Source organism: Tenrec ecaudatus, chromosome 1 (genome assembly GCF_050624435.1).
Source record: "Tenrec ecaudatus isolate mTenEca1 chromosome 1, mTenEca1.hap1, whole genome shotgun sequence".
Taxonomy (NCBI): domain Eukaryota; kingdom Metazoa; phylum Chordata; class Mammalia; order Afrosoricida; family Tenrecidae; genus Tenrec; species Tenrec ecaudatus.
In genome coordinates this window covers 75995567-76022304 of record NC_134530.1, presented here as the reverse complement: position 1 = coordinate 76022304, position 26738 = coordinate 75995567, and the positions used below count along the sequence as shown (strand labels likewise).

The 26738-nt window shown below is 35.8% G+C and overlaps 1 protein-coding gene across 1 annotated transcript in view; it reads left to right on the top strand.

Moving 5' to 3' along the window:
- FAF1 (Fas associated factor 1) overlaps positions 1-26738 on the top strand; it is a 504460-nt gene that overhangs the window by 203594 nt on the left and 274128 nt on the right. Inside the window, exons 6-7 of the mRNA XM_075555846.1 lie at positions 2587-2678; positions 22029-22134. Coding sequence (XP_075411961.1) covers positions 2587-2678; positions 22029-22134 — 198 coding nt within the window. The remainder of the gene's footprint in view (positions 1-2586; positions 2679-22028; positions 22135-26738) is intronic.

Below are 26738 nucleotides of genomic sequence, written 5' to 3'. Positions count from 1 at the left end.
CTGCAACTACTGTTGAAGGTCTTCAGCAAAACATTACTTACATGTGGTATCAATGATATTTTTCTATAATTTGCTCATTCTGATGTGTCACCTTTCTTTGAAATATGTACAATTATGAATCTCTTATAGTTACTTGGCAAATAGCTGGCTTCCACATTTCTTGGCATAGATGAGTGTTTCCAGTGCTTCTCCAGCTTGTTGAAACATTTCAATTGGCATTCCATCAATTTCTGGAGTCTTATTTTGTTTAAAATCAGGAAAGGTATGCATCAGGGTTATATCTTTTCACAATGTTTATTGAGTCTGTATGCTGAGCAAATCATTAGAGAAGAATATGAAGAACAATGCAGTATTAGGATGGGAAGAAGGTTTATTAGCAACCTAAATATGCAGATGATACCATTTTGGTTAGTGAAAGTGAGGAGGACATGAAGCACTTGTTGCTAAAGATTGGAGACTGCAGCCGTCAATATGGATGTAAACAAAACAAAACCCATCACAACTGGACCAAAAGGTAACATCTTGATACATGGAGTAAAGTTTGAAGATGTCAAGAATGCTTTCTTGCTTGGATCCACAATCAATGCTCATGGAAACAGCAGTCAAGAACTCAAGCAACTTTTACATTGGGTGAATCTGCTGCATAAGACCTCTTAAAACTAATGTGTGCCTGACCCAAGTCGTCATAATTTCAGTACTCTCGTATGTGTATGAAGGTTGGACATGGAAGAAGGAACACCAAAGGAAAAGCAATACTCTTAAACTACTGTTGAGATACAAAGGAGAAAGTGTTTGGGAAGAGGGTCAGGGAACTGAGAGAGTATTGGACTCAGTTGGCAACGAATATTCAAAGTACCATGGACTGCTCAAAATACCAAGAAAAACAAATCTGTCTTGGAAGAGGTTTAGCTAGAATACTCCTTAGAGGCCAGCATGATGCGATTTTGAATCATATACTTTGGACATGTTGTCTCTGTAGAGATGGACATCATGTTTGGTAGAGGGGAAATGCACAAGAGGAAGGCCACCAGGCAGTGTTTGGCTCTGTTGTATACAAGGTAGCTAGGGTTGGGAACTGACTCAATGGCAGCTAACAACAATTCAAACAGAAAACTGCTCCACTGCGTTGCATTTGTCAAGATCATCAAAGGCCACATCACTGAATTCAGTATGGTTTTATTTTCAGGACCTTTAAGTGTCATTGATACACATTTTAAATTTTATACCTCTGATTTATATCTCCATATCAGACCTGTTCCCTGAACTTCAGGTCTTGGTGTCTCTAGCTACTTAGTTATCTTATGGATACGAATGTCTAATGAAGATTTTAAAACTCAAGGAGTCCAAAAATGAAGTTTTTTCCTTCCTTGTTTCAGCTGATGGCAACTTTATCTTTCCATTTATTCAGTATCAAATCTTTAGAGCCATTATTGATACCTTTCTCTCCTATCCCCTCATAGTTTTCCAGGGAATCTTTGTGACATCATCTTCAGACTATATCTAGAATCATTACTGCACCTTCCCATCCCTCCTACTGGCATACTAGTTTATGCCACCCATAGCCCTTTCTTTTTATCTCATTAGCCTCTGTAGTGAGAGGAATGGTTGGTGTCAGAATAGGCGAAAGTCTGCCTTGGGTTTATGTGGAGTTGGATTGTCATTCTCCCTTTTGTAGTCAGATGTGGACCCTGTGCCTTTTTTAAAAAGCTTCCTCTGTGCTTTCATTCTTATTTATTAATACCTTTTTTCAAATCCTATTTCAACACAGCTGCCATCATGATGTATTTTTTAATCTTTTATTGTGAATTAGGTGAAGATTTGCAAAGCAGATTGTCAGTTTTACATTCAGCAACTTACGATTTAAAAAAATATGAATCCAATTATGATACTCTTCTTTAAAAAAGTGTGCAGGGGAAAGATCAGGTTTATAAGGTATATGGGGAAGGTTTCTCAGTGGATTTCTATATGGACAGGCCTTGAAGAATCAGCACATTATTCTGATGAAAAAAATCCCGGCACTACATTCCTAGCCTTTTCCTCACCAGTGTAGTATGAAGTTTTCCTGAAGCTTCCTAGTGTGCTCCTGTGATCATCTGTGTCTTCAAGAAAATCTTATCATGATTACCCTTCTGCGATTCCCAAAAAACAAATGGCATAACCTTTTGAGCTGTCTTGCCTGCCTTGAATTTAACGGGCTTAGCAGATATTCGGGGAAGTGACTGTTTTGATTAGAGTGGGTGAGTGAGTGAGTGAGTGAGTGAGTTGCACTAACAAGACTAAGCATAATGTATTTAGAAGAGAACTTATGTACCTGCTTCCAACCACTGACAGCAGAGACATGTTTATAATAAAGTGGGCACATAGGCTGTACTGGAACTCTAGTAGCAATATTTTTTTTTAAACTTACCTTTGTGTTTAAAGCAAACGGTTATTTAGATTCAATAGATTTTGTGATTACCCTAGCTAGAAAATTATTTTAAAATGAAAAGATAATATAAAAGTTGACAATTTGAAGTTATAAATTGTCGTAGAAAAATTAATAATGTATAGTCATCATTCAAATTTTATTTTCTTTTTCTTTTTCAGACGGTCTTAAAATCGCTACACTTGCCAAAAAACAACAGTCTTTATGTCCTTACACCAGACTTGCCACCACCTTCATCATCTAGTCATGCTGGGTAAGGTATTCACTTTTCCTGGGAATTTGAATTAGAATATTACTTGTTAAATTGCTTTAAACTTTATACTGATAGCAACATTAAGCCAAATCAGAATGTCTTTCAAGCTTTAACTTAACAGCAGTTAAGTACACATTAATTTTCAAACTGGTTTGAATAGTATGTTCCTTTGATATTAATGTTGAAATCTCCTTTCCAAAGGAAATCTTTAGTATATTACATAATCAGTAATGGAACTTCTCTGTTTAAAATGGAAGGACTAGAGTTGGAAAAAGGGTAAAGAATCAGTGGAACTCCAACGTCTTCATGGCTAAAAGAGGCAAACCCATGAGGAAAATTCATTGGACTCTATAATAATTTTTTTATTATTTTCTATTAGAAATTAGTGATCTGATTTCCTTTTTTAGTTTTCAAATGAAATTCACTTTACATATGGAGTAATGAATGATTTTATATTATCCCTAGTTGAAGCAAACTGATCTGGAGTATATGATTATACCAATTAGAGATAGTTTTTATTGATTATCTTTTCACATAGTGCTTATATAATTTTAGAACTATGTTATTGGGGTTCTTACATTTTTTTCATTGGTTCTAAAGTGGTGGAAGCAACTTAATGGTCAGCTGCTAACTTAAAAGTTAGACACTTGAACTTAGCAGTAGATCAGAGAAGAAAGGCTAGGCAGTCTGTTCTTGTGAAGATGAAAGCCAAGAAAGATCGCTGTAGCAGTAACTACCACCTAGGGTTACTGTGAGTTGCAGTCAATTAAATGATCGTGGTGCTTTTCTTTTTTGCCTAAAAAAATTTTATGAGGTTTTCATACACTTTTAATTTTGAATGCAACTTACTGATTTTTAGGGAGTTTGGTTAATCTGTCCTGTGGTTAATCTGTCCTTAAACTTTGACTTTTGCCAAACTTTTTTCATCAACTGCTGAATAGCTTTATGATTAGACAAAGAGTAGGTAAAAGAAAATTAAAATGGTCTTTACCCAAATAAAAATTACTCAACTGAAAAGTTAAGTCTAATGTTATTATATTTGATATTCTGTTAATAGTTTGTTTTAGGTTATGATTTTCTGAGTTGTTTTTTATATTCTGTGTCCTCATCATATGTTCATAAATACTGGAATTTATACAGTATTTTAAAACAGCCAAATAGTACTTGTAGTTCTTGTGGTCATTTTAATGTTGATATAAACCTCAGATGAGATCCTAAGTTAAGCAAGGAGTTACTGGTCTAATGCAATATCTAGTCAGGTACACATTGTTTTGTAGGTTTAATATAATCACAAGCATCTAAGATGTAATCCAAATAATTAAAAGCAGACAAGAGACATCAGTTGTTATAATCTATTGCTTTCCAGTAGCATGATTAAATGGATTTATCAAAATGTCTTTGTTGGCTAATGCAAACATTCTTCATTGCCGTGTGGCTGACCTGTTTGAGTCCCATTAATTCAGTTCCTGGGCAAAATAGGGGCCTACAATGCTGCTGAAAGGCAGGATTTCGTATTATAGAACAAGTACTTCATATAGCACCTCATATACCTGCTCCTGCTTGACCACATGGGTTTCTACCAAGTTATTGTGATGCAATTTTCTGTATTGGAACAACAGAGAAATATTCAAAGCCAAACAAAAGATAAAGACCGCAGAAAATTTGGGTGATGAAAGGGCATATCGTGTGAAAGTCATAGATTAATGCATATTTTATTAGAATATAACAAAAAGGTAAAGTCTATTATGTTTGTTTAATGTATCTTTTCGTGTTATATTTATCTTAAATATTGAATTCAAGTGTAAAAATTCAAAAGCAGTAGAACAGCATAATAAAATTCATGCAGAACTTTAAAAGTTAACAGTGGGGGCAGTTGCTGTTGAGTTGATTGACTTATGGTGACTTTGTAGCACTAAGTAAAACTTCCCTGTAGCATTTCTAAGCGTATAAAGCTTTATGAAAACACATTGCCATATCTTACATGGCTGGTGGCTTTGAACTACCAACCTTTCTGTTACACCAAATGCTTCACCACTGTGCCAACAGGGCTCATTACAAGTTAATAGTTTGTTGTTGTTAAGTGCAATATATTTGCTTCCAGCTCCTAGCAACCCTATGTACAAAGAATGAAGCACTGCCTGGTCCCGCATCATCCTCATAATTGTTATGATTGGGCCAATTGTTACAGCCACTGTTTCAGTCCAACTTGTCAAAAGCTTTCTTTGTGACTGTCCCTTTCATGATGTCTTTCTCTGGGTACTGGGTTCTTTAGACCACATAAGTATGTGAGATGAAGTCTCACCATCTTTGCCTCTAAGGAGCATTCTGATGGTACTTCTTCCATAACAGATTTGTTTGTTCTTTAAGCAGTCCATGGTACTTTCTGTACATTATTCCAGCCCTTTATCCACTTTGGATTTATCATTTAAAATTTTTTAAATGTATTTTATTTGAGTGCTTGGTCTGATGTTTTATTTTTCTTTGAAGTCAATTCATGTGATTTTGAAAGATTGGAGGGCAAATGGAGAAAAAATTATATTACCTTTAATTGCAGCGCTCGAAAACTCCCATTATTCTAACTCTAGTACAAAAATATACACTAACCATTACAAACTATCAGTCTCTTCAACGGGAGTGGATAGCAATGGAATGTTTTTTAAATGAATTTTTCATTGTGAATTAGGGAGGGTGTTTACATTTCAGACATCAACTCTGCAAACATTGGAATTAGAGCATCACTCCTATGGAAGATTTATATATTACCAAATCAAAAAAGGACATGATTTTAATACATCTCTTCAGACAGAAGACATCAGAATATACAGAGGAAAATTCTGATTTCCTATCCCAACTTTAAATTTTACATTGATAAAATAAGTATTGCTTCCAGCTGCCAGAATGGTTATTAAAAATTCACTAAGGAGTACATGATATGTGAAAGCACAACTGCAAAGCACAGTAATTGAAATTATTTATTTATGCTAATAAACACCAAAGGAACCCTGGTGGCGCAGTGGCTAAATGCTCATTCTTCTCTGCTAACCAAAAGTTTTGTGGTTTGAACTCACCAGAGAGATGTGGCAGTTTTGCTTTTGTAATGATCTATAGCCTTGAAAACCTAGGGCAGTTCTACTCTGGTGGACAGCTTTTGTTTTCGTTCTTTTTTTCAAATCTCAATAGTAACACCTTTCCTTCAAATCTCACTTGATTTTTATAACAACTCTGCAAGGATGCAGGCATATTTTTATACCTCTGTTTTATAGATGAAGCCCTGGTGACATAGTGGTTATACAATAGGCTGCTCCTTGCAAGGTCAGTAAGTAGTAAGAAACCACTCATAACTCAGGAAACAGATGAGACTTTCTAGTCCCATCAAGCGTTATAGTCTCAGAAATCCTGGGGCATTTTTACCCTGTCCTGTAAGATCACTATTGATTTGAAGCGGTTTCATTTTATGTAGTTGGGAGCCTTGGTGACTTAGTATATTATGAGTTAGACTGTTAACCTCAACTGTTAAAGTTAGCTATTCAAATACATCAGCTGTTTGGTGGGACATAGCTTAGGTTTTCTGCTCCTGTAAAGATTTACAGTCTTGCAAACCCAAAAGGACAGTTCTATTGTATCCTACAGAGTTGTTACAAGTTAGAGTAGACAGCAGAGCAATGAGTGAGTTTACCACACTTTATCCCACCCGCCCTGTTTTCTATTTCCATTTCTCCTTTCCTACTCATGGAACTTTGTCTCTGGGTACATGCTGCCCTTTGAACTTACATGGTTAGTTGGGGGAGTTCAGTTCTAGACCTATGACTAAAGACTATTGTATTGAGATTTCCCCACTTTCTGTCCAACTAGTAAGCTTGGTTTCTTGTATGATTTTGAGTTTTGTTCCACTTTTTTCTCCCTGTGTTTAGTGCCTTCTAAGGCAATCCTTTTCAGATCAGTTGGTAGTGTCAGCCAGTTCTTCTGATCTCAAAGTTGTAGAGATCGATGTTTATGTGATTCATTAGTTCATTGGACTGTTTCTATTTCCAGATGGGGAGAGGCTAATAGTTGCAACTTCCAAGGCTTCTCATAAACTTTAAAACCCCAGGCATTAACCAAAGTAGAATGCGGAACATTTTCTTTGACAACTATGTTACATCATTGATTTGGTCCCCTGAGGCTATGGTTCAGATCCCCCCAGGCCCAGTGACTCAGTCCCTCAAGGTGTTTTATTATATGTGAATTTTCTGACCTTTATGTGCTACCATGTTCAAGGATATATGTGCAGCAAAGACAAATACACATATGTAAATATCCTGTGTCAAATCAAATAAACTCAAGGATACTCTCCCTTCCATACTAGTTCACCCTGGGTCTGTCCAAGCATCTACGTGTAGATCACCACTATTGCAAGTGATATTTGCCCTTTTTTAACCTCTTTTAAGTATCCTAATGTCTTGCCTTGCTTCTATCATTTTTTAAACATAATTTTATTGGAGGCTTGAACACCTCATCATAGACCATATATCATTTGAATTAGGCATATGTCGCCTTCATTCTTTTCTAGACATTTAGTTTCTATTGAGCCATTGGTATCAGCTTCCCCCCCTTCCCCTCTATCCTCATAACCCTCTGATAGATTGTACATTATTTTTTTCATCTCTTTACACCGACCACTGTCTCCCATCTCCCATGTTTTCTGTTGTTCTCCCCCTCCCACCCCCGTAGAGGTGTGTATGGTTATGTTTTGATCATTACTATCGGTTTCCCCTTTTCCCCTTCCTCTTCCTCCTACCCTTCTGGTATCACTATTCCCACTCCTGTTCCTGGATTCTGTGTGTCGTGAGCTTCCATCCCTTTCTATACCTGTGTACATGCTCCAGTCTAGTCTGAATTGAGAAGCCGCACTGGGGTCATAGTAGTTGGGGGTGAGGAAACCTCAAGGAACCTGGTGACTCATTCCTTCCCTGTGGCCTCTCTCTGGGGAGATTGTTCCACTGTCTACAGATGGGCTTTGGATTTCTGTTCCAGCCCCCCTTGTTCTCAACAATATGTTTTTGTTTGTTATGTGTCTGCTGATGCCTATTAACCAGTCCCTATGACTCCTCATGATAGCACCGGTGGTGTGTTTCTTCCTTGTGGACTTGTTGCTTCACTGCTGAATGGCAGGGATGGACCAAGGAAGCAAAGCAATGGATAGAGACATAAACATAGTGTACATATGTAAAACATTAATCCACAAAATAGAGGTATTGGCCCATGTACATATATTTATACAGCCATACACTGAGGTAGGGGATGGACTTAGGGCTTCTGCTCATACCCACCCCCAATACAAGAACACTTTGTTCTAAGCAATTGAAGTCTGAAATGTTCACTCTCCCGATACAATCGCTGAAGACAAAACAGGTACATAAGCAAATGTGGTAAAGAATGTGAATGGTGCCCAGCTATTAAAAGATAGAGTGTCCGGGGTCTTAAAGGTTTGAAGTTACATAAGCTTCTATCATTTAAAATAAATTTTTCATAGTGTATGTTGTCTTCTCCTTTATCAATGCTAATGTTTTACCAACCTTCTAGCCAGTGGTTTTCTGTACTTCTCTTTCCCTCTTAGTAACCTTCAGACAATGTTACTTGTAGTGTGAAAATCTTTTCTTGATATTTTATCATTGTGATCTCATACACTGCCCTTTGGTGATTGACAAATTTCATTCGGCACAGTGTCTGCAGGTTCATCTTTGTTAAGAAGTGTTTCACAGAATAATGGTATTCTTTAATAGTGTACAGTATTTCATGATGTGTGTTACTAAAGACGCATTCTTTGATGGAGTATAATATAAGGGAAGGAGGGAAAGCTACTGCCATTGAGTCAATTCTGACTCAATAGTGATCCTGTGTAGGATTTTCTAGGCTATAAATCTAAACTGAAGCAGATAGTCTAAACTCTGTCTTGTAGAGCAGTTGGTGGGTTTCAGCCTCCAATCTTGCCGTTGGCAACCCAGCACTTACCTCACAGTGCTACCAGTGCTCCAGTAATAAGTGCTAATTTGGATAAAAGGCAAGGCAACATACCATACCTCATAGGTTCTTAAGAAAAATATACAAAGCATAATTTAAAGACTTTCCATTTTCGGAAGCTGTTCTCGAAAACGAGAACTTTTAAAATCTTGTATGTTGTTATTATATACACTAAAAACCATTTACATACTTTATTTCACTTATTGGAATTCTTCTCAAGGATGTTCATGAACTTTCAATGTATAAATTTATTTTCAATTATAAAACATTCTGATCATTTATTAATTTTTGGACCTAAAATAAAATGTTCTTAAATTATTTTCTTACAAACCATTTCATTTTGAAGTTTAGTGGGTGTTCCCACTGATCTTGATCTTAAACATCCTATTGAAAAAAGAAAGTCTAACTGGGTTTTACTGCCACTAGGGGGTGCTTGGTAATTGATTGTTATTTTGTATTTACAAGTTCTTTCTTGGCGGGAGTGGGGGATAAAAGCTTAAGTTAAATGCTGTAAAACTACTTTATGAGCTTCTATAATTGAATTGTAATTGAGTCATTTTTAAGGGATTTTTAAAAGAAAGTAGAATTTTAGTTTTCTGAGAAGTTAATAATATATTTTTATCCATGATCTTTATAAGAGATGAAAAAACACTTAATCAGTTTTCTTTATTTTTTCATAACTTATTACAGGTATTGTTACTGAGAATATACACATCGGAATACATATTCGTTCAACAATTAGCACACGTAGCATTTAGTGATACTGCTTCCATTCTTTTCCTGCTCTTCTGAGTTGTTCTTCCCCCATTAGCATAAACTCAGTCTCCACTGAAAACCAAACCAAACTTACTACCCTCTGGCCCTGTTCTGTCTCATAGGCACCTTGTAGGACAGGTAGAAATGCGCATGTGGGTAGGAAAGCTTAGAATTACCCTTGTGGGTTTCCGGAACTGTAACCTTTTTTTTTACGGGAGCAGGAACCCTGGTTTTCTCCTGAGGAGAACTGCTAACTTGGTGGATTACAACCCATCACATAACCACTACGCCCCCAGGGCTCCTGGTACTGCCTCCACAGTCCTATCTAGTCTTTGATATTGCTGTTGTCAGTTTGGCCACTTACAGATTGTTTTTAAAAGAGTACAGTGCTCGAGGGAGACATTTGTTCCTATTTAAGCTAATCTTTGTTTGATTTTAAGAAAAATTCAGGGGATATTTTTGTTTTAAGGTTTAAGGATTATCTCAGGCCATTAACTTTAAGGGTTCATACAGCTCCTAGGCTCCAGGAAGTTTAGTATCCAGGAGAATTTAGAATTCTATTATGATCTAGATTTGCCTAATTCTCTGAGCAAAATGTTCTTTAATGGTAGCTGGGCACCATCCAGTCCTTCTATTCTCGTGGCCAAACCCCTTCACCCCCAGGGAAAAACAACCACCCCCACGAACTGTCATCCATTCTTACTCATGGTGACCTTATAGGACAGGGTAGAACTGTCGGGGGGGGGGTTCTGAGACTGTAACTTATTGACTCCAATAACAGTAAGACAAGGTTATTGGAAAGCCTTGTCTTTGTCCCACAGAACAGCGGGTAGTTTTAAACTGCAGACCTTGTGCTTAGCAACCCAACTCCTTACTACTAAGCCATTTGTACTCCTGGTAATGAGGCAGTTATTCATGGAAGGCATTAGCCATACATTCCATATCCTCCTAGTCTTTCTTGCTCTTCCATTTCCTCTGTTTCTCCAGGTGAGGAGATCAGTTGTTCCTTGAGTGGATGCTTGCAAGCTTTTAAAATCCCAGGCATATGCAGTAATCTAGGAAGTAGATACAGAAACATTAATGAGTTAACATGAATTTATTATTAAGTGAGCTAGCTATGTGATGTCTCATGAAAACATAAACCGAAATCTTTAAATGCAAGAGAAGTCACATTGATGAGAGCTCTTATTTATAATTAGTGGGAAATCTAGTTATTACTATTACCACTAAAAAGAGCAAAAACAATGGTCAAAATCAGCCCTATTTTATGAGTCGGGGAACTGAGGTATAGAAAAGGGAAGCCAAATTATCTATTCAGATTTTAGCTGTTACCCAGAATAACCCAGGTGATAATTTCTATATCCCAAGCATTTGAAGGTGATTAAAGGAAATAAATAATGTGATTAGAGGGCCTGACACAATGTAGGTGGTCAGTAGTTTCTGTAGCCCGAGTCACAAAGCTAACTAATAGATGAGTCAAGCTTTGAATCTCATAGGTTTTTAATTTCAACACACTTGACAGTAGCTTTGAGTTTTCTAGAGGTAAGTTGTTACCTATGTTGATTTCAGGGTTGTTCACTAAACAAAGTTAGTATGGCCTTCTACCCAAAGTTCCCTTCAGCGCAGTCTCCTAGGGAAACTAGGAACAGTACCTATCAGTCCATAGAAGAGTCTCAACAAATATTTTAAATAGATGGAATAAACACTACTCAACTGCTCATAGAAGAAGCCTTTGACTAATTGATTTTGTTTGAAATTTTTAACATCTCCAAATTATTTCCTAAAATGTCATTTGAAACAATTGTTCTTAGTGTGTCTTCTTCATCGTGGCTTTTTTAGTCAATATCTGTGAGATTGTGATGTGGCAGGAAGGGAAACCATTAAATGGTTTGTAAATGACAGTTGTCAAAAAATGTTCTGAATGAAGCAATTAGTTTATTTTTCCAGACTGACTTCTGGGTGGGAGGGGAAGGATGGATTTACAGAGATAACAAGCAGTGTATGATTAGCTGTATCTTGAAGTAATTTGCCATTTTTCAAGAATTAGTCAATGTTTTAAGCTATTGTGATTACCCTTTAACTTAAATTTAATTCTAGTGAGTATTACTCAGATTTGTAAAGTATGATTTTCAAGTATTGGATTGGTAAGTTTTTCTTAAGAAGGGGCAATTAAAAGTAACTCGTTTTAAGAAGAGGACATTTCCCTAAAGTTATACATTCAAGATGAAAAGATAAACTTGTCTCCAATTAAACCATTGATAGAAATCACAACACATATAATTGGAGTGATATACCAAACCTATTTATAAAGTTTACTGCCCATTGATAGGTCAGTGACTACTGAGATTAGCTTGTTAGCATTACACTTTGAAAAAGAACTGTGGGTATTCTTTATAGTGGATTTAATGGACAGTCAAAACTTTGGTTCATTAATTCATGAAACAAAGTAAAATATCTTTAAATATAAATTTTAATTCATATTTTATGTAGTTAAATCATATTTTGACAGGTTTGTAGTCAATTACATGAGGGATCACAATATATCACTATCATCACTAATTATCAAATTTTGATTAATTGGACATGCTTTGGTTAATGTTTTGCTGATTCTAATATATCATTATATTGATAAATGGTAATTATAAACATAAGGCCACCTGATCCTGAAATCATCATAAAAAATGTTACTAGAAATTATGTGAAACCAAATGTTTGTTTATCTAGACATATTTAATTGCCAGCAAAGAAAGCAATTAAAAATAGCTGCAGAGTTAAGAGGCCAACCTTCGTTAAATGTGGTTTAAAGATTGTTGCAGAACTTGTGGTGATGATAACATGGTGTCTTGGAGGATGTTAACAACTGTAGCAGAGTGTTAATTAAGAATGATGTAATCTGCAGCTCAGAATTATTAGTATCTTTTGTTAGTTTAGCTGGACAGGAGCAAAACCCTAGTTTCGGTTATGATGAGCTCAAATCGTATTATTAGTAGAAAGATTAACATTTTATTTTTATGCTGCTCCTGAGACTATTTTAAAATCCTGAATGAAATACAGTCTTGTGTAAACATCAGGACCCTAGCTCATTTACATATGTGCCAGATTTTCAAACTGATTGCTGTTTGAACCTAATCTGTCATTGCTGGCTGCATTAGCTACAACAAACATTCCATTTACATATTGATTTCTTATTTTGTTTTTATGTAAATAATCCATAATTATAGTAAATTTGGTCTATGGTTGAAAGAGCGCATATGACTCTAAGTTTAGAATGGAAATTTAAATTGCCACATGTCATGCCTTTTTAATTTAAAATCTTGATGTAGCTAAAAAGATAAAAGATCATTGTAGAGATTGTACATTATTCCCAAAAAGAGAAGAGAGGAAACTTTGGAAAGATAAAAATTATGAATTATAATGAAGAAATCTGTAGCACAACTAACACTTTATAATTTTTATAATAAATCACAGTAATTTGAGATAAATTACTATTATTTAAAATAATTTACTGTGCCAGCTTTGGTATCAGGTTGCATTTAAAGAAAATCTAGTGCAAATGAACGTTTAAAGCTTACTGTATATTGATATTTTTACTGAAAATATTTTGTACTAAAATATACATGGCATGCGTACACAGCAGGAATAAAACAGGAGGCATTCAGTCTTTATGTTAGTGTTAATACAGTGCCCAGCATAACTTCACATACAGCATTAACTTGAAAAGGTATAATTTTGCTGCAGACAGCATTTATTTATTAATAGATAATAGTATCATTAAATAGTAATGGAAACGAGCTCATGTTTCACTTACATTGATTAAATGTGTTATATTTTTTAATTTTAAAAATACAGAGCCAATTTAATTGCCAAAATAGTCGCCATCATATTATATAAAATTAATTTTTCAATAAGTTAGTATTTTAAAATTGATATATGAGGAGGTACCCCCCAAAATGGATTTTCTCCCCCAAAGCTATGTATTTAAGTTTTTGTTTTTACAAAATAACCTTATCACCTTCAAAGTACTCTCCATTACACATAATACATAGGTCAAATCTGTGATTCTGTTCTTGGAAACATTTTTCAAATTCATCTGTTTGGAAGACTGACAGCACCTCCCTCATTCCCACCCCCCACCCCCACTTTATACATTGTAAATTGCTGTTCTTTCATGTCCTTCTGCTTTCATGGAAACAGAGAAGTAGCACAGAGTGAAGTCAGGTCAGTAAGGTGTGTGGGGCTAGAAAGGCATGCTGGTTTTTGCCAAAAACTGGCACACTGTATAAGCAGGTGCTTTGTTGGGGAGACAAAACCAGTCCCCCGCCTGCCAAAAATCAGGCTTTTTTGGTCCTACACTGTTATGCAATATTTTCAGAACCTCTAAATAGAGAACTTGATTAACAGTCTGATCTGGTGGAACGAACTTCCGATGTACTATGAATTGATTAACATTTTCATCCATTCAGGAAGTTAACGGATGTCCAGAACGAGGTTTGTCATCAATTGACATTTCACCTTTTTGAAATGAGAAAACCACTCAAAAAAACCACTTGTACACTTGAGTTTTTCCCATAGCAATGTCTTTGTACTCTGTGTTCAACATCATACACGTTTCTGTGGCATTTTTCCTGAGCAGCAAACAAAATTTCACACGCACATGCTGTTCTCTTAAATCAGCTATCACAAAAAAAACCAAGGTTTGAGTGAAACAGCTTTGAAGAAAAAATTGAGTGTGACCACAGAGAACTTTCCCAGGCGATGCCACTGGATCCAAATGCCATGCGTTTTTGATGCATGCTTAGCAGGAAAAAATGAGGACTATGAAAGCTCCATTCTGCCCAGCACAGTTCCAGGTTTTGTTGTGTACCCCCTTGTATACTTCATAAACAAAGAATAAAGGCTCAATTCTTGTCCTCCAGTTATATAAATTTTGGGGAAAAAAATCAAGTTTTCTATTATGGGTTAAATTAATGGGATTTCAATTTGGGTATGTCTATACAGGTGTGTAGCAGGCAACAAACTTTTTACTCCCATAAACATTACAGCTCCCTGCCCTATGGGATTGCTAAAAGTCGGAATGGAGTCCTTGGCAGTGAGTTACAACAGGCAGCTGGCCATTTAGAAATCTGCTGCTCAACTCATGGCAGCTGTTTACTTGAGTGCTGTGAATACAGATGCATAAAAGCCCCAGAGCCAAAGCTGGAGTGTGTTTTCTTTCTTAGTCTAGTCGTTTAATTTTGATGGATTTATTATGCTTTATAACTGAGTGTTTTCCCTTGCTCTCTAGAACTGTTAATGCTTTAAATGGAGGGCTCTAGATTAGCCTGGCCAAATCTTCTGTCCACTGTAGACTTTAAAGAGGGAATTCTTTATTCAAGGAGCTGCTGAAGAGGAAATACTTATTATTCTGCATAGCTCTTTTGTAGCATGGTACATGATACTTTTGTAAGAAAAACAAGTACTGTCTTGTAATATGATCAATCCTTTCATTTGAGTAGTGCAATGAATTTAAGAATTTCTCTTTGAAATTGAACAAAAACGAAAACTCTCTTGAATATTGCAGTTCATTTTTTTGGGTAAATAGTTAAAATATACTTCTTATTCTTGTACCTGAGGCAAAAGCTTCTTGTCTACTACTGTGCTACCTTGTGAAGTGGACCCATTGCTGTTTATCAGGAGGAAAGCCATTCCTTTTTTTCATTAGGAATTAATGACTGATACTCAAAGGAGCTTCAAAAAGTTGTGGGCAAATTTCATTATTTTTTCTGTGAACCTTTCCAAGTCCCCTTGTGTAGCTACATGAAATCCCTGGGTGGTGCAAATGTTTAACATGCAAACAAAAAAGCTAGAAGTTCAAATCTACCCAGAGAGACCTTGGAAGAAAGACCTATGAAATAATCCCAAAAGAAAAGGCAGCCATTGAAAACTGTGGGGTTTATACCTCTACTTGGACACACCTGGGGTCAGTGAGTCAGAATCAGTTCTTGGATATGTGGCCTGTTCTGGTCATAGGGCTAAATGCTAACAATCAAACGATTGTTTCAGTACCATATACCCACTGCCATTGAGTTGATTCTGACTATAAACAGAGTGGAACTGCTTCTTTGGGGTTCCAAGAATGTAAATCTTTACAGGAGCCTCATCTTTCTCCCATAGAGCGGTTAGTGGGTTTGAACTATTAACCTTGTAGTTAGCAGCCCCCAAGTGCTTAACCCACTATACTACCAGAGCTCTTTGCCAAAGCTTCAGTCCCATAAATGTCGGCATACGTGAACTTTGAAAATCTGCATCATCAGTATTAAAATAGCTCTGTGCTTTATTCACTAAAGAACTATCTCACTGTGTGTGAAGTAAACTAAGTCAAGATACTATTGACTATTCCACTTAATATTTTAGTGTTGTTGATGATTTTACCTGTACATGGAGTCTAATAAAATTACTTCCTGTATTCACATTTATGAAAGCTGCTTTAAATTTGAGTTAAAACCCAATTGAGTATATACTATTTTTCCTGTTACTAAAAACAAATGAGCTGGGAAATTGGAATATAAAATGTTTCAAACTATAGCAGTGAGTGAAAATGAAAAGGCAGTCTTTTAAAAGTGTTTTACAAATGATTGCTCTATTTCTGATAGAGGATTCTAGTTAAATTGGAGTCGATTTTCCCAGGTACAGATGGGCATCACTCCTAATGAAAGAACATTGGAAGTGTAAGGGTTGTAAACAAAGAAGAAGGTAAGAAATAGGATGTTCGGTTGAATTATGTTCATGGTTTAGTTCTAAATACTTAATTACAATATTGAGAACTTTGGGGGAAGTTGTTATCTACCTATCGTTTGTTCTCTTAACATCTTTCCTATCTCCTCAACATTTCAAAATTAAGAAACTAGCTAGGAGAATGATGAGGTCAGATATGTGAAAATGCCTAGCACTTTGCTTATGAGGTGCTCAATAATATTAGATTTCCTTTCTTTTTATTTTTAATCTTCTTTTACATATATTTGTTAGTACATTTGCAAATAACATCTGGCTCGGAATCTGGGAACAGTGTACATGACTCTGATTACATTTTAAACCTTAATTTCAGACTCTGAGGATAGAACAAGTTTTAATGGCCTTTTTCTATTTATAAAAACAAAATCATCTTGTTGGTAGATGCAAATATTTCAATTGCCAGAGAAATCATAATAGAAAATAAACATTTTAAACTCAGTAAGGAAAAATAGTGTGCCAGAAAAAGACATTTTAAAACTCAAATCGCTTTTAAAAAGCTTCTACATTTGTTTCTAATCTGGTCTCCTAAACCATGAGAAAACTTGCCACTAAAAAAAAACCAAAAACATTCTTGCCTAACTACCGTGCATAATCGAGTATAAGCCGACCTGAATTTCAGTCAAGGCACCTAATTTTACCACAAAAACTGCATTAAAAATGTGCTTGAAAACTTTTGTACAGGAATATACGGTACTTTGGTTGACAAGGATCCTTAGACCTCTGTAAAGATTAAAGTTGAAGTAGTAGAATGACTGAATTTTGAAGATAAAGAGAGACTACTCAAAGATGGGTTAACTGTGATGATTCTGGTCAAGCATTAAGAGGCATTATTCAGAAGAAAATTATTCCTGGATATGACTAAAGACGTATCTCACTGTTAGCAGCAGCAGCAGCCTCTAGAATCAATTCAATTAGATAGTATTTTAACAATAATGCAACAAGTCAGTATGATTTTTAATTCCCTATAGCTTTCCCTTAGGGTCTCTGGTGGTGTAAAGGTCAAGCAGTGGACAGCTAACCTCAAGGTCAGCTTTTTGAAAACACTAGCTGCTCCCTGGGATGAAATATGCAGCTCTCTACTCCTGTGAAGAGCTACAGTCTTGGAAACCCATAGGAACCGTTCTACTCCGTCCTAGGGGGTTGCTGTGAGTTGGAATCAACTTGGTGACACTGATTTTGGTTTTTTCCGTTACCAGGCACTCCCAATCCCACCCACCAAATCACCAAAAAAAGAGACAAAATTTATTCAGCTGACATGCCAGTTTTAGAAAGCCTTCTTAGTCTAAGTTAGGTGTTCTTTCTTTAGGTTTCCACACTAAAAAGGCCATTGCCATCAAGTCACCTCTTGATGCATAGTGACCCTAATATAAGAGCTCCAAGCCTGTAAAACAGGAGCACAATTTCCTCTTTCTGCCATGGAGTAGCTGGTGGGTTTGAGCCACCGACCCTGCAGGTAGCAGCCCAACACTTGCCCTGGAGCACCACCCGAGCTCCTTAGCTTTTCATCGCACCTCAGCAAAATTGGTGTAGAATTCTTAGCACAGAGTAAGTTTGCTTGTTGACCCATCTCTCACTAAACTATAGACAGAAATACTATATTACTAACTTTCCTTCTCTAGTGCCTGGAGGGAAGTCTTGAGTGTAATCACTAAAGTGAGTTAGTGCTGGGTCAGTGTTATTTATTGTTTGGCATTAGCAAGTAACAACATTGGTTCCCTTATGTGTAAAATGAAAATGATAGCAATGGCAGCATTAAGTTGGGAGTGATGCTTTTAGTGCCTGTTACATTGTTGGTTTTCATGGAGTCAGCTTTGACTCATAGTGGCCTAAAGTATAAATTGTCCAGTCATGTACCATCCTCAAAACTGTTGGTGTGTTTGGCCCCATGTGTCAGTCCATCTCTCTGAGAATTTCTCCTTTGTACTCCTGATAACCTTCTCCAGGTATTGATTGGACCCTTCTGATGGCATGTCTAAAATAAGGGATACAACGTTTTGCAATCCTCATTTCTTTCTTTTTTAAAAAAATCCTTTTATTGGGCGCTCTTAGAGATATCCTAACATTCTGTAGTTCCATCTCCTCAAGCAGTTTTGTACAATTGCTACCACAATCAGTTTTAAAACATTTTCTTTCTTTACCTCCTTGATAGCACCTTCCTCTTTTGTCCCCTACCACTCCCACTCTACACCCCCTAGGAGCCCTTATTACTTTCTTTTTGCCTTAACCGTCCTCCTTTCTAAGAAGTATTTTATTTTGTTGTTCTTCTGACAACCCATGCTATATTTAGTTTTCTTTACCAACACCACAGTTTGAATGTGTCAGCTCTTTTATTCCGTCTTTCATTTTCATTGTCCAGTTTTTGAAATGTATCTGAGGTGATTGAAAATAACCGTAGCACTTGTTAAAGACTGTTGTTAGTTGTCAAGTTTCTTACTTATATTGGCTCCGTGTGCTCAGAGTATAACTGCCCCAGTGTTTTCAGGGTTGTGACATTTCAGTGCCTCTGTGAGTGGGTTGCAACCTCTGTCCTTTTAGCAACAAGCCAAACGATTCCTGCTGCCATTGAATTCATGCCATTAAATCGATTCAAACTCAATAGGCACATGTATAGGGTTTCTAAAACTGTAAATCTTTATGGGAGCAAATATCCTCATCTTTCTCCAACAGAGTGGCTGATAGGTTTAAACTACTTACCAGGCAGTTAGTAGTTCGATTCTTATCCAACAGTGCCACCAGTGATCCTTAGACAAGAGACTAACAACAATTTTATCTATCTATCTATCTATCTATCTATCTATCTATCTATCTATCTATCTATCTATCTATCTATTGCTATTATTATTTATGGTTAAGTGAATGAATCAGGCTTGAACCTGAGGTTGAAGATAATACCTTCATTAGATATTCAAAACAAGCAAGCTAACAAACTTGTGTTCACAAGAAGCATGAATATGGTGGCTCAGCATCAACACTCCGAACAAAAACAAAACCACCAAACTCTGCCATTGAGTTGACCTGATAGGACAGGGTAGAATTGCTTCTGTGAGTTTCTAAGACTGTAACTCTTTATGGGAGTAGAAAGCCCTGTCTTTCTCCAGAGAAGCAGCTAGTGGTTTTGAACTGCTGACCTTCTAATAAGTAGCCTAACCTGTAACCACTACCCCACCAGGGCTGCTGTGCCACCACTAACTCTGTGTAAGAAAAGGAGGGGGAAAACTGTCAATCTTAGTAACAGGAGGAGGTGGAGGTGGAGAGATACTGTGAGTCTTAATAGCATTAGGTATAATATAGAATTATGTTCAGTGCGTCAAAGAAGGTTCTGTTCTTTGAACTCTTGCAGAGGAGTGAAACTAAAATATGAAAAAGAACTACCATAAAACACCAGATCCTTTTGCTGATGTTTAATTGTCATTGTAAGATTTTGAAGTATGAGTATTTTCTAATGGATCACCGTCAACTAATATGCATTAAAACTCATATTTAGTTATATTAAATTCAGTACTCATAGTTGTATGGAGTAGGAACTGTTATCCTTTCCTTGAAGAGGAAACTGATGCTACAGAATAATTAATTACCTTAAATAGGGTTTCCTTTATGGTGAACACTCAGGAAGTACCGTTGAAACAATAAATAATTGACTTTTTTAAGATTAAACAACTAGTAAGTAAAGGGACAGAGATTCAAGTCTAGCTCTGACTCTTGAACATTTTACAGTCAAGTATTCTTGCCAGTGTACCTTCCCCCAGAGTTACCCAAGAATTGTTAAAACTAGACTAAATTAATGTTCTTCTAAAGTAGTCTGGCCATCAGGACTTGTCTCTTGCCAAACCTTTCTGCAAAGTTATTGCATAAGTCTGCCAATCAGGATCAAGAAACATATTTAAGGAATTGCATAAAGGCAAGCACTAAAAATATTAAACCTATGTGTAGACTCCTATGTAAAGATAAAGCAGGATCTATATAATAATGAAGACTCCTGGAACTTTGAGCTCTTTAGCTTAACTTTGAAGCCCTTCATAATTTAAAGCCTTCATAGTTTTCAAGTTTTTTCTTTCACAAACCCTGCTTTTATACTTCTTCATTGCTCGTTAGATCTTTCCTTACATTCTCCCATCTCCATCTCTGCCTCAGCTATTCTTTGTGTGGAATCGCCCTCTGTGACTATTTGTTAGATTACCAACCATCCTTCTTCATAGCATTTCAAAATATTTTCTCCCGTCTCAGCAACCTGCCACAGCTAACTGTTTAAAATTCTTTGTATAGTCTGCCAGAGGTCAGTGATTCTTTTCTTTCTTTTTTGTATTATTACAAATAATAGGGATGAAATATTCACAGAATTAATGAGTGAATAGTGAACTCCTAGCAGGCAAATGTATTCATCTTTGTCTCTCCCAAAGCAACCTCACCTTTTAGAAAATAAGTGGAAGTATAAAGAACATGGAATCAAATCTTTCCTTGGACAAGAAGCCCTGGTGGTGTTGTGGTTTCCATAGGGCAGTTAACTAACTGCAAAGTCAACAATTTGAAGCCACCAGCTGGGGCTCTGGAGAAAGTTGAGGCTTTCTACACCCATAAAGAGTTAACAGTATCAAACTCACACGGACACTTCTGCTCTCTCTTGTAAAGTCAACATGAGTCAGAACTGACGTGATGGCAGTGATTTTGAATTTGACCTTCGACAAATTACCTAACCTTTTGAAACCACAATTTTATAATAAAATTGGACCTCATGTGTAGGTTAGAGAGAGAGGATGGGAGGGAGAGTAATTAAAGCTTTATAAAAATGTAATTTCTTTTTTTTACTTAAAAAAACTTAATTTCTTAAATGTTACAGGAGTGAATTGAATCACCACATAGTACACTTACACAGAGCCTTTTACCATTTCCTTAACTTGGTCCTTTTCTGTTTGGCCCAGCTGCACTTAATGTCTCAGCATTATTTGGCATAATTGATCATACCCTGGTAATTGAAGTAGTTATCTCTTTTGATTCCCTTATACTAGATTGTCTTGAGTTTTCTCTTATCTCATATACTGTTTATCAGTCTTCTTTGCCCTATCTCCTCTTCTGCTTCAAATTATTGGAATGCTCAAGGCCCTGTCCTAGCATCTCACCCTTCCTCTAGGTCAGTGGTTCTTAACCTTCCTCATGCCATGGCCCTTTAATGCAGTTCCTCGTGTTGTGGTGACCCCCTAACCATAAAATTATTTTCGTTGCTACTTAATAACTGTAGTTTTGCTACTGTTAAGAATCGTCAAAGATGGGCAGTAAAGATTATTATGATGCAATAATAATAGGTTTTTAATTTTTTAATGAATCAAAGATGTTTTCTTACTAGTTTAATAAAGAAATAGAATCTACTGAATTTTGGCAGAAACCATATATCTATTGTTTTACAACATGCAGAAGTATAAAAACTAGTTTTGTTTCTTTTTTTACCATCTCTGTTGCTTTTCCTGGAATTCAACTGATCATTGAGTATACATTTTAATAATATATTTGGAATTTGGTATAATAGTTGACAGTTTGGTTCTATTGGAGGAAATATAATAGTGGATTGCCTTCCTTATAGAAAATTCTTATGTGTGTAAATGTGTAGTGTTGAAGTCTAAAATCATCTTGGAAAAGAAAGAGTTAACAGGTTAGCTCCCCTTGGTTGTCGCAGCATGCTCTCTTGCCTTCAGGAGTTGAAAAGATGATAACATTGGGTCCGGACATGCCTGTGTGGAGGATAGGGTACTCCTGGGGTTTTTGCAGCTAGCTGTAAAGCATGCTAGAACTTGTTCATCTCTGAGTTCCTTGTTTTTCTGTCAACCCTTTCAGTGCCCTGCAGGAGTCATTAAATCAAAACTTCATGCTGATCATCACCCACCGAGAAGTCCAGCGGGAGTACAACCTGAACTTCTCAGGAAGCAGTACCATTCAAGAGGTGAGTTATGTCTCACAGCTAAGGAATAAAGGTAGCTCATTATAGCTAATGTTGACCCTGTTAAAGAGGGCTTATCTGTTCTGGTTGGAAACTCTCTTTATGTTTCATTATTGGGTTCTTAATTTTAATTAACTGGAGCATCAGTGATTACTGTAGATAAACTAAATGACAACCTAGAAAGATAGATTTTGTAAATAGGAGCTCTTGATAATTCTGAAAATATCAACATAAAACCCTGTTAAAAAGTAACTCATGTAATGTCTTTTTTGGTTTCATAGTAATTATTCATGATATTAATTTGGAAATTATTAACAGTACATTTTGGAGAATATGTTTTATTTGAGAGGTTGTTCTCAAATCTATTATTAGTAATATATAACTTGCCTATTTCTAAAGTTATAAGAGGTGGCTTTTCTTAGACAGCTTCACCTCAGCCTTGGACTATTCACTTTTAAAGTAAGACACTATTTGAGATCCTCATTTAACTCAGAGTATCTGAAAAGAGTGTACTTAGAGTGTAAACATCATATTCTTCAACATGGCCAACCAGGGCCACTGTTTCGAAAAAGAACTTCCCTCAAGAGAGAAGAACTATGTTCTTGGTATGTCTGGCCCCACCTACCAAAAAGTCAGCTATTTACCGCTGGTGTGGGGTTTGGAGGTGTCTTGGCTATGACAAGACTTGTGTTATAGCAACTCTGGAAATGGTGACTATGTCACATTACCTTGTAAGTTGTAAAGATTGCAATCATTTTTCTAATAATGCTTTTCAGAAAGAAAATCTTTCTCAGCCCTAGATTATTTCATCAATTTGTTCTTAGATCATATAGCTTAAAATAATTACTAATATGTTGAAATTTTATCAGATATATAAATTGTTTCAGCAATAGCTGAGTTATTAATGGTTTATTTTTATATTATCAATGAATTTCAACTTCTGAGCTTGACATAGTTTATTTTTAAAAGTTTATTTTCTGTTTATTATTTCTGCTTATCATTATTGATTGATAATTAAAGTCTTCAGGTTTCTAATTTTTCTGGCGCCTAATTTGAATCACAGCTTCAACTCTTTGATCTCAAGATTTTAAATATGTACACATTTCATATACATAGCATGTAGTCTTTTTTCCCTATACTTAAATTTCTATTCCTTGAAGAATCATTATTTTTACATTATAATAATGTTTTTAAAAATAATGTTTTATTATTGTTACATCATAGATTCCTTGAACTTTATTATTTTAAACCTAGGTTATGTGCTTGTAATTAAACAAAGAAATTCACTCCAGTTTAATCAAAAAGCAAATGAAAGGTAAATTTCACACTATTGTTGATTCCCCTTTTTTTGAATTTAGAATAGCTTAGTACATGATGTTATATATAGATAGCCTTCTTTTCCATTCTGAATGAAATTATTACACTCAACTCTTCCCACCCGACCCACCTTTTAAAGCATTGCCACTTGCCATCATCGAGTGCGTTTCAACTTTTTTCCACAGGGGGGCAGAAAGGACTATTAAGTTGATAGTCTAAAAATGCCATTCAGTGCTTTCAAATTAGCTTCTCTTATATTAACAAAAAGGAGCATAATGGCCAAGTTATTGTTTGATTTACAGATAATTGGCATATTGCAGGGAGGAGACTTAATTTCACCCTTTTAAATTAAACAGGGAGATTTAAAAAGACATAAAATATTCATTAATGTTCGGTGATTATAAAGTAGTGGCATATATTTATTTTGCCTTTATTACTGTTTCGATGGGAAAATACTGCAAATATTTCCGAAATCGACTTGGCCATACTGACAAGTTGATGTGTTTAAGCAGCGTTAATGCAATCTTCTCACACCTGATATCCTATGCAGAATGATTCAAAATGACTACATTAATTATTAAAAGAAATATTTAAAATTCTGTAAATGTACTATTGTGTGCCACAGTTGGCTGAAACTGTTCTCCATGACTGACTATTTAGATTATTAAATATATTTTTAAACTTCAAGGACTTCAAACCAATAAAGCTTTTTCATATCATTTTCTAAACATTACTTGAAAAATGTTCCAGAAATATTTTTACAGAATGATATCCTTTATATCTTGACAAATATTTAGTTCTTTCTCATTTCTCCCCCACCCTTCTACCTTTGCTTAGTTGACTTAAATGGATATTTTATAATATTAGTTGCTAGAAAATAATTTTGTTTCCAACATCAGTGGTTTGCCTAGAGTCTCTTTTATTCGGTACCATTGAGTATAAGTATGTGGATCACACTCACTGGGCTTTGCATCACATTCCAGGCCTACTCCTCTAACTTGTGGAATATGGATGGGGGGGGGGGGTGCGGGACTCAGGAGGACTAGGTGTTGTCATGATACAGCCATATAATCCGCAGTGACACTGTTCATCTGTTTTGTTGTTGTTAGATTGAAAGTCAGTTTGGTTGTACCAAGATTAAAAAATAAAATCCTAGAACTGTTCTTCAGTTTTATTTTAGAGATGTGTTTTTGTTGTTAGTGTGCTAGTAATGATGCTTTCTAAAATGTACACCTAGCTTTATCACCACTTTTAAGACTCTATTTTCAGTCTGGTTTAATTGGTCTGAGAATAAATTCTGACCAAGTATACTATATCAAGAGAAAGGAAGGAATTTAAAACAGGGCAAAACAATTGATCGTTTTTCTAATTTAGTAGTAATTGATTTTCATAGTATGGGTGGGGGGAGGAAAACAATAACACCTCACCCATTTAGAGTATTTTAAAGTATTATAGCCTTTTCATTTTTAAAAGGAAGCTTTTATAATATAGCCACCTACCTCTCAACAACATAATAATAAAGGAAGTTTCTATTCAATGATATAAGATTGAAAACCATACATGATTTTAACCAGTTGGAGAAAAAAATGCCATTTACAAAAAAACAGTGGATTTGGAAGTAGAATTTAAGATGCAGCTTGAGATTCAAATAGCTTCCACGGCGACCATATGTTCTTGCAAGATAGTGGTACTAAACTGGTAGTTGTACAAGTGTTTGTGCATTCTGTCAGTGTGCTCTCTTTCCTCACAAGCCATGGCTGTGTCCTTTGGGTGCTCTCGATTTTAATTTAAACTTCTAAGATACCAAGGTCATTATTATTTTTTCTAAAGCTCTTTACAAATCTTTCCACCTATCTTAGTCTACTCAAGGAAGAAGAAAGATCATAATGGAGAGACTTGCCAGTAATCATAAGAAAATAAATCCCCCTTTTCCATTATGGCAAAACAGCTTATAAGTGGCAGTCTTTTTAATAAGTAATTTTGTTTGGGGCTGCTACCGCTCTTACAGCAGTCCACACATCGATTTTATCAAGTACATTTATACATATGTTGCCATCATCATTTTCAAGACATTTTCATTCTACTTGAACCCTTGGTATCAGTTCCTCTTTATTCTTTCCCTCCCCTTTCCTCCCACCCCTGTGACGCCTTGATAAATTATAAATTATTACTATTTTCATATCTTACACTGTCCTCTTTCTCCCTTCACCCATGTTTCTGTTGTTCGTCCTCCTCAGATTGGGGGCAGGATTCATGGTGGGTTTCGCTTACTGTAAAATAGTAAATACCTTTGGAAATTTAAACCAAAGTGTACCATGTTTTAATCAATTTTCTATGTTGAGAATTCAGATATTTTAGTCAGGTAATTATGCACTTTGTAGTAACTCTGGCGATAAATGAGTTAAATTTAGAATCGGGGCGGTGGGGGGGGGGTGGATTTGCTTATTGTAAATCCTAAACCCAGGTGTGGAAAAGAGTATAAAGTCCCTGAAATCAAGCCAACTTTTCTTGGAAACTGATTCTTTGTTGTCCATCCTACTATTGCAAAAGCTTCTATTAGGAAAACACTTTTCTTTGAGAGTGTCATTCATACAGGCTTACAGAATAAAAGTATGACCCAGAATAAAAATAATGAGACACCTAAGTATTTTGGGTGCAGAATCATTGAGTATTCTTTATTTCTTAGAGTGAGAAGTATCAGAAATGGTTATTGGAATTACACTCTTAATTTTCTTACCCTAGAAGTCCCACTATTCTTATTAATATTGGTTGGATTTATGGTAAATGAAAATCTATAAAGATATATTTTGTATAGAGCAACAAAATATTCTTAACTCATACTATGTTGTACAAACTCGTGATTGTAAATGGGAAGTCAATGGAGTTTGAATTAGTAACAAAAAGTGAACTAAAAACATAAATCATACAAGGCCCTAAAATTGTCTGGGCTAAAGAATTGGAAGGTGGAGGGTAAAACTAATTCTGATTCTGAAAAATCCGAACCTTGTGTCCTATCTGCATATTGTATTTAACTGTCTCCTTGCTGCTTTCTGAACTTCCTTGGCTGTGTATTTTGAATATTTTTCTTTAATGCTGGATGCCAGTTCCAGTGATTAAATATGCAGACTTTTACTTTCCTAATGGCATATTTAACTATGACTTCTTAACTAAATGTGGCCTTTTTGTAAATGTTTTAAGTATTTATTATTGGTGTGTCTATTTTCTAGTGTGGGTAGGATAGGGGTGCTGGCACAAAACTGGAGGAAGACTAAGATAGCTGAGAATGTGCA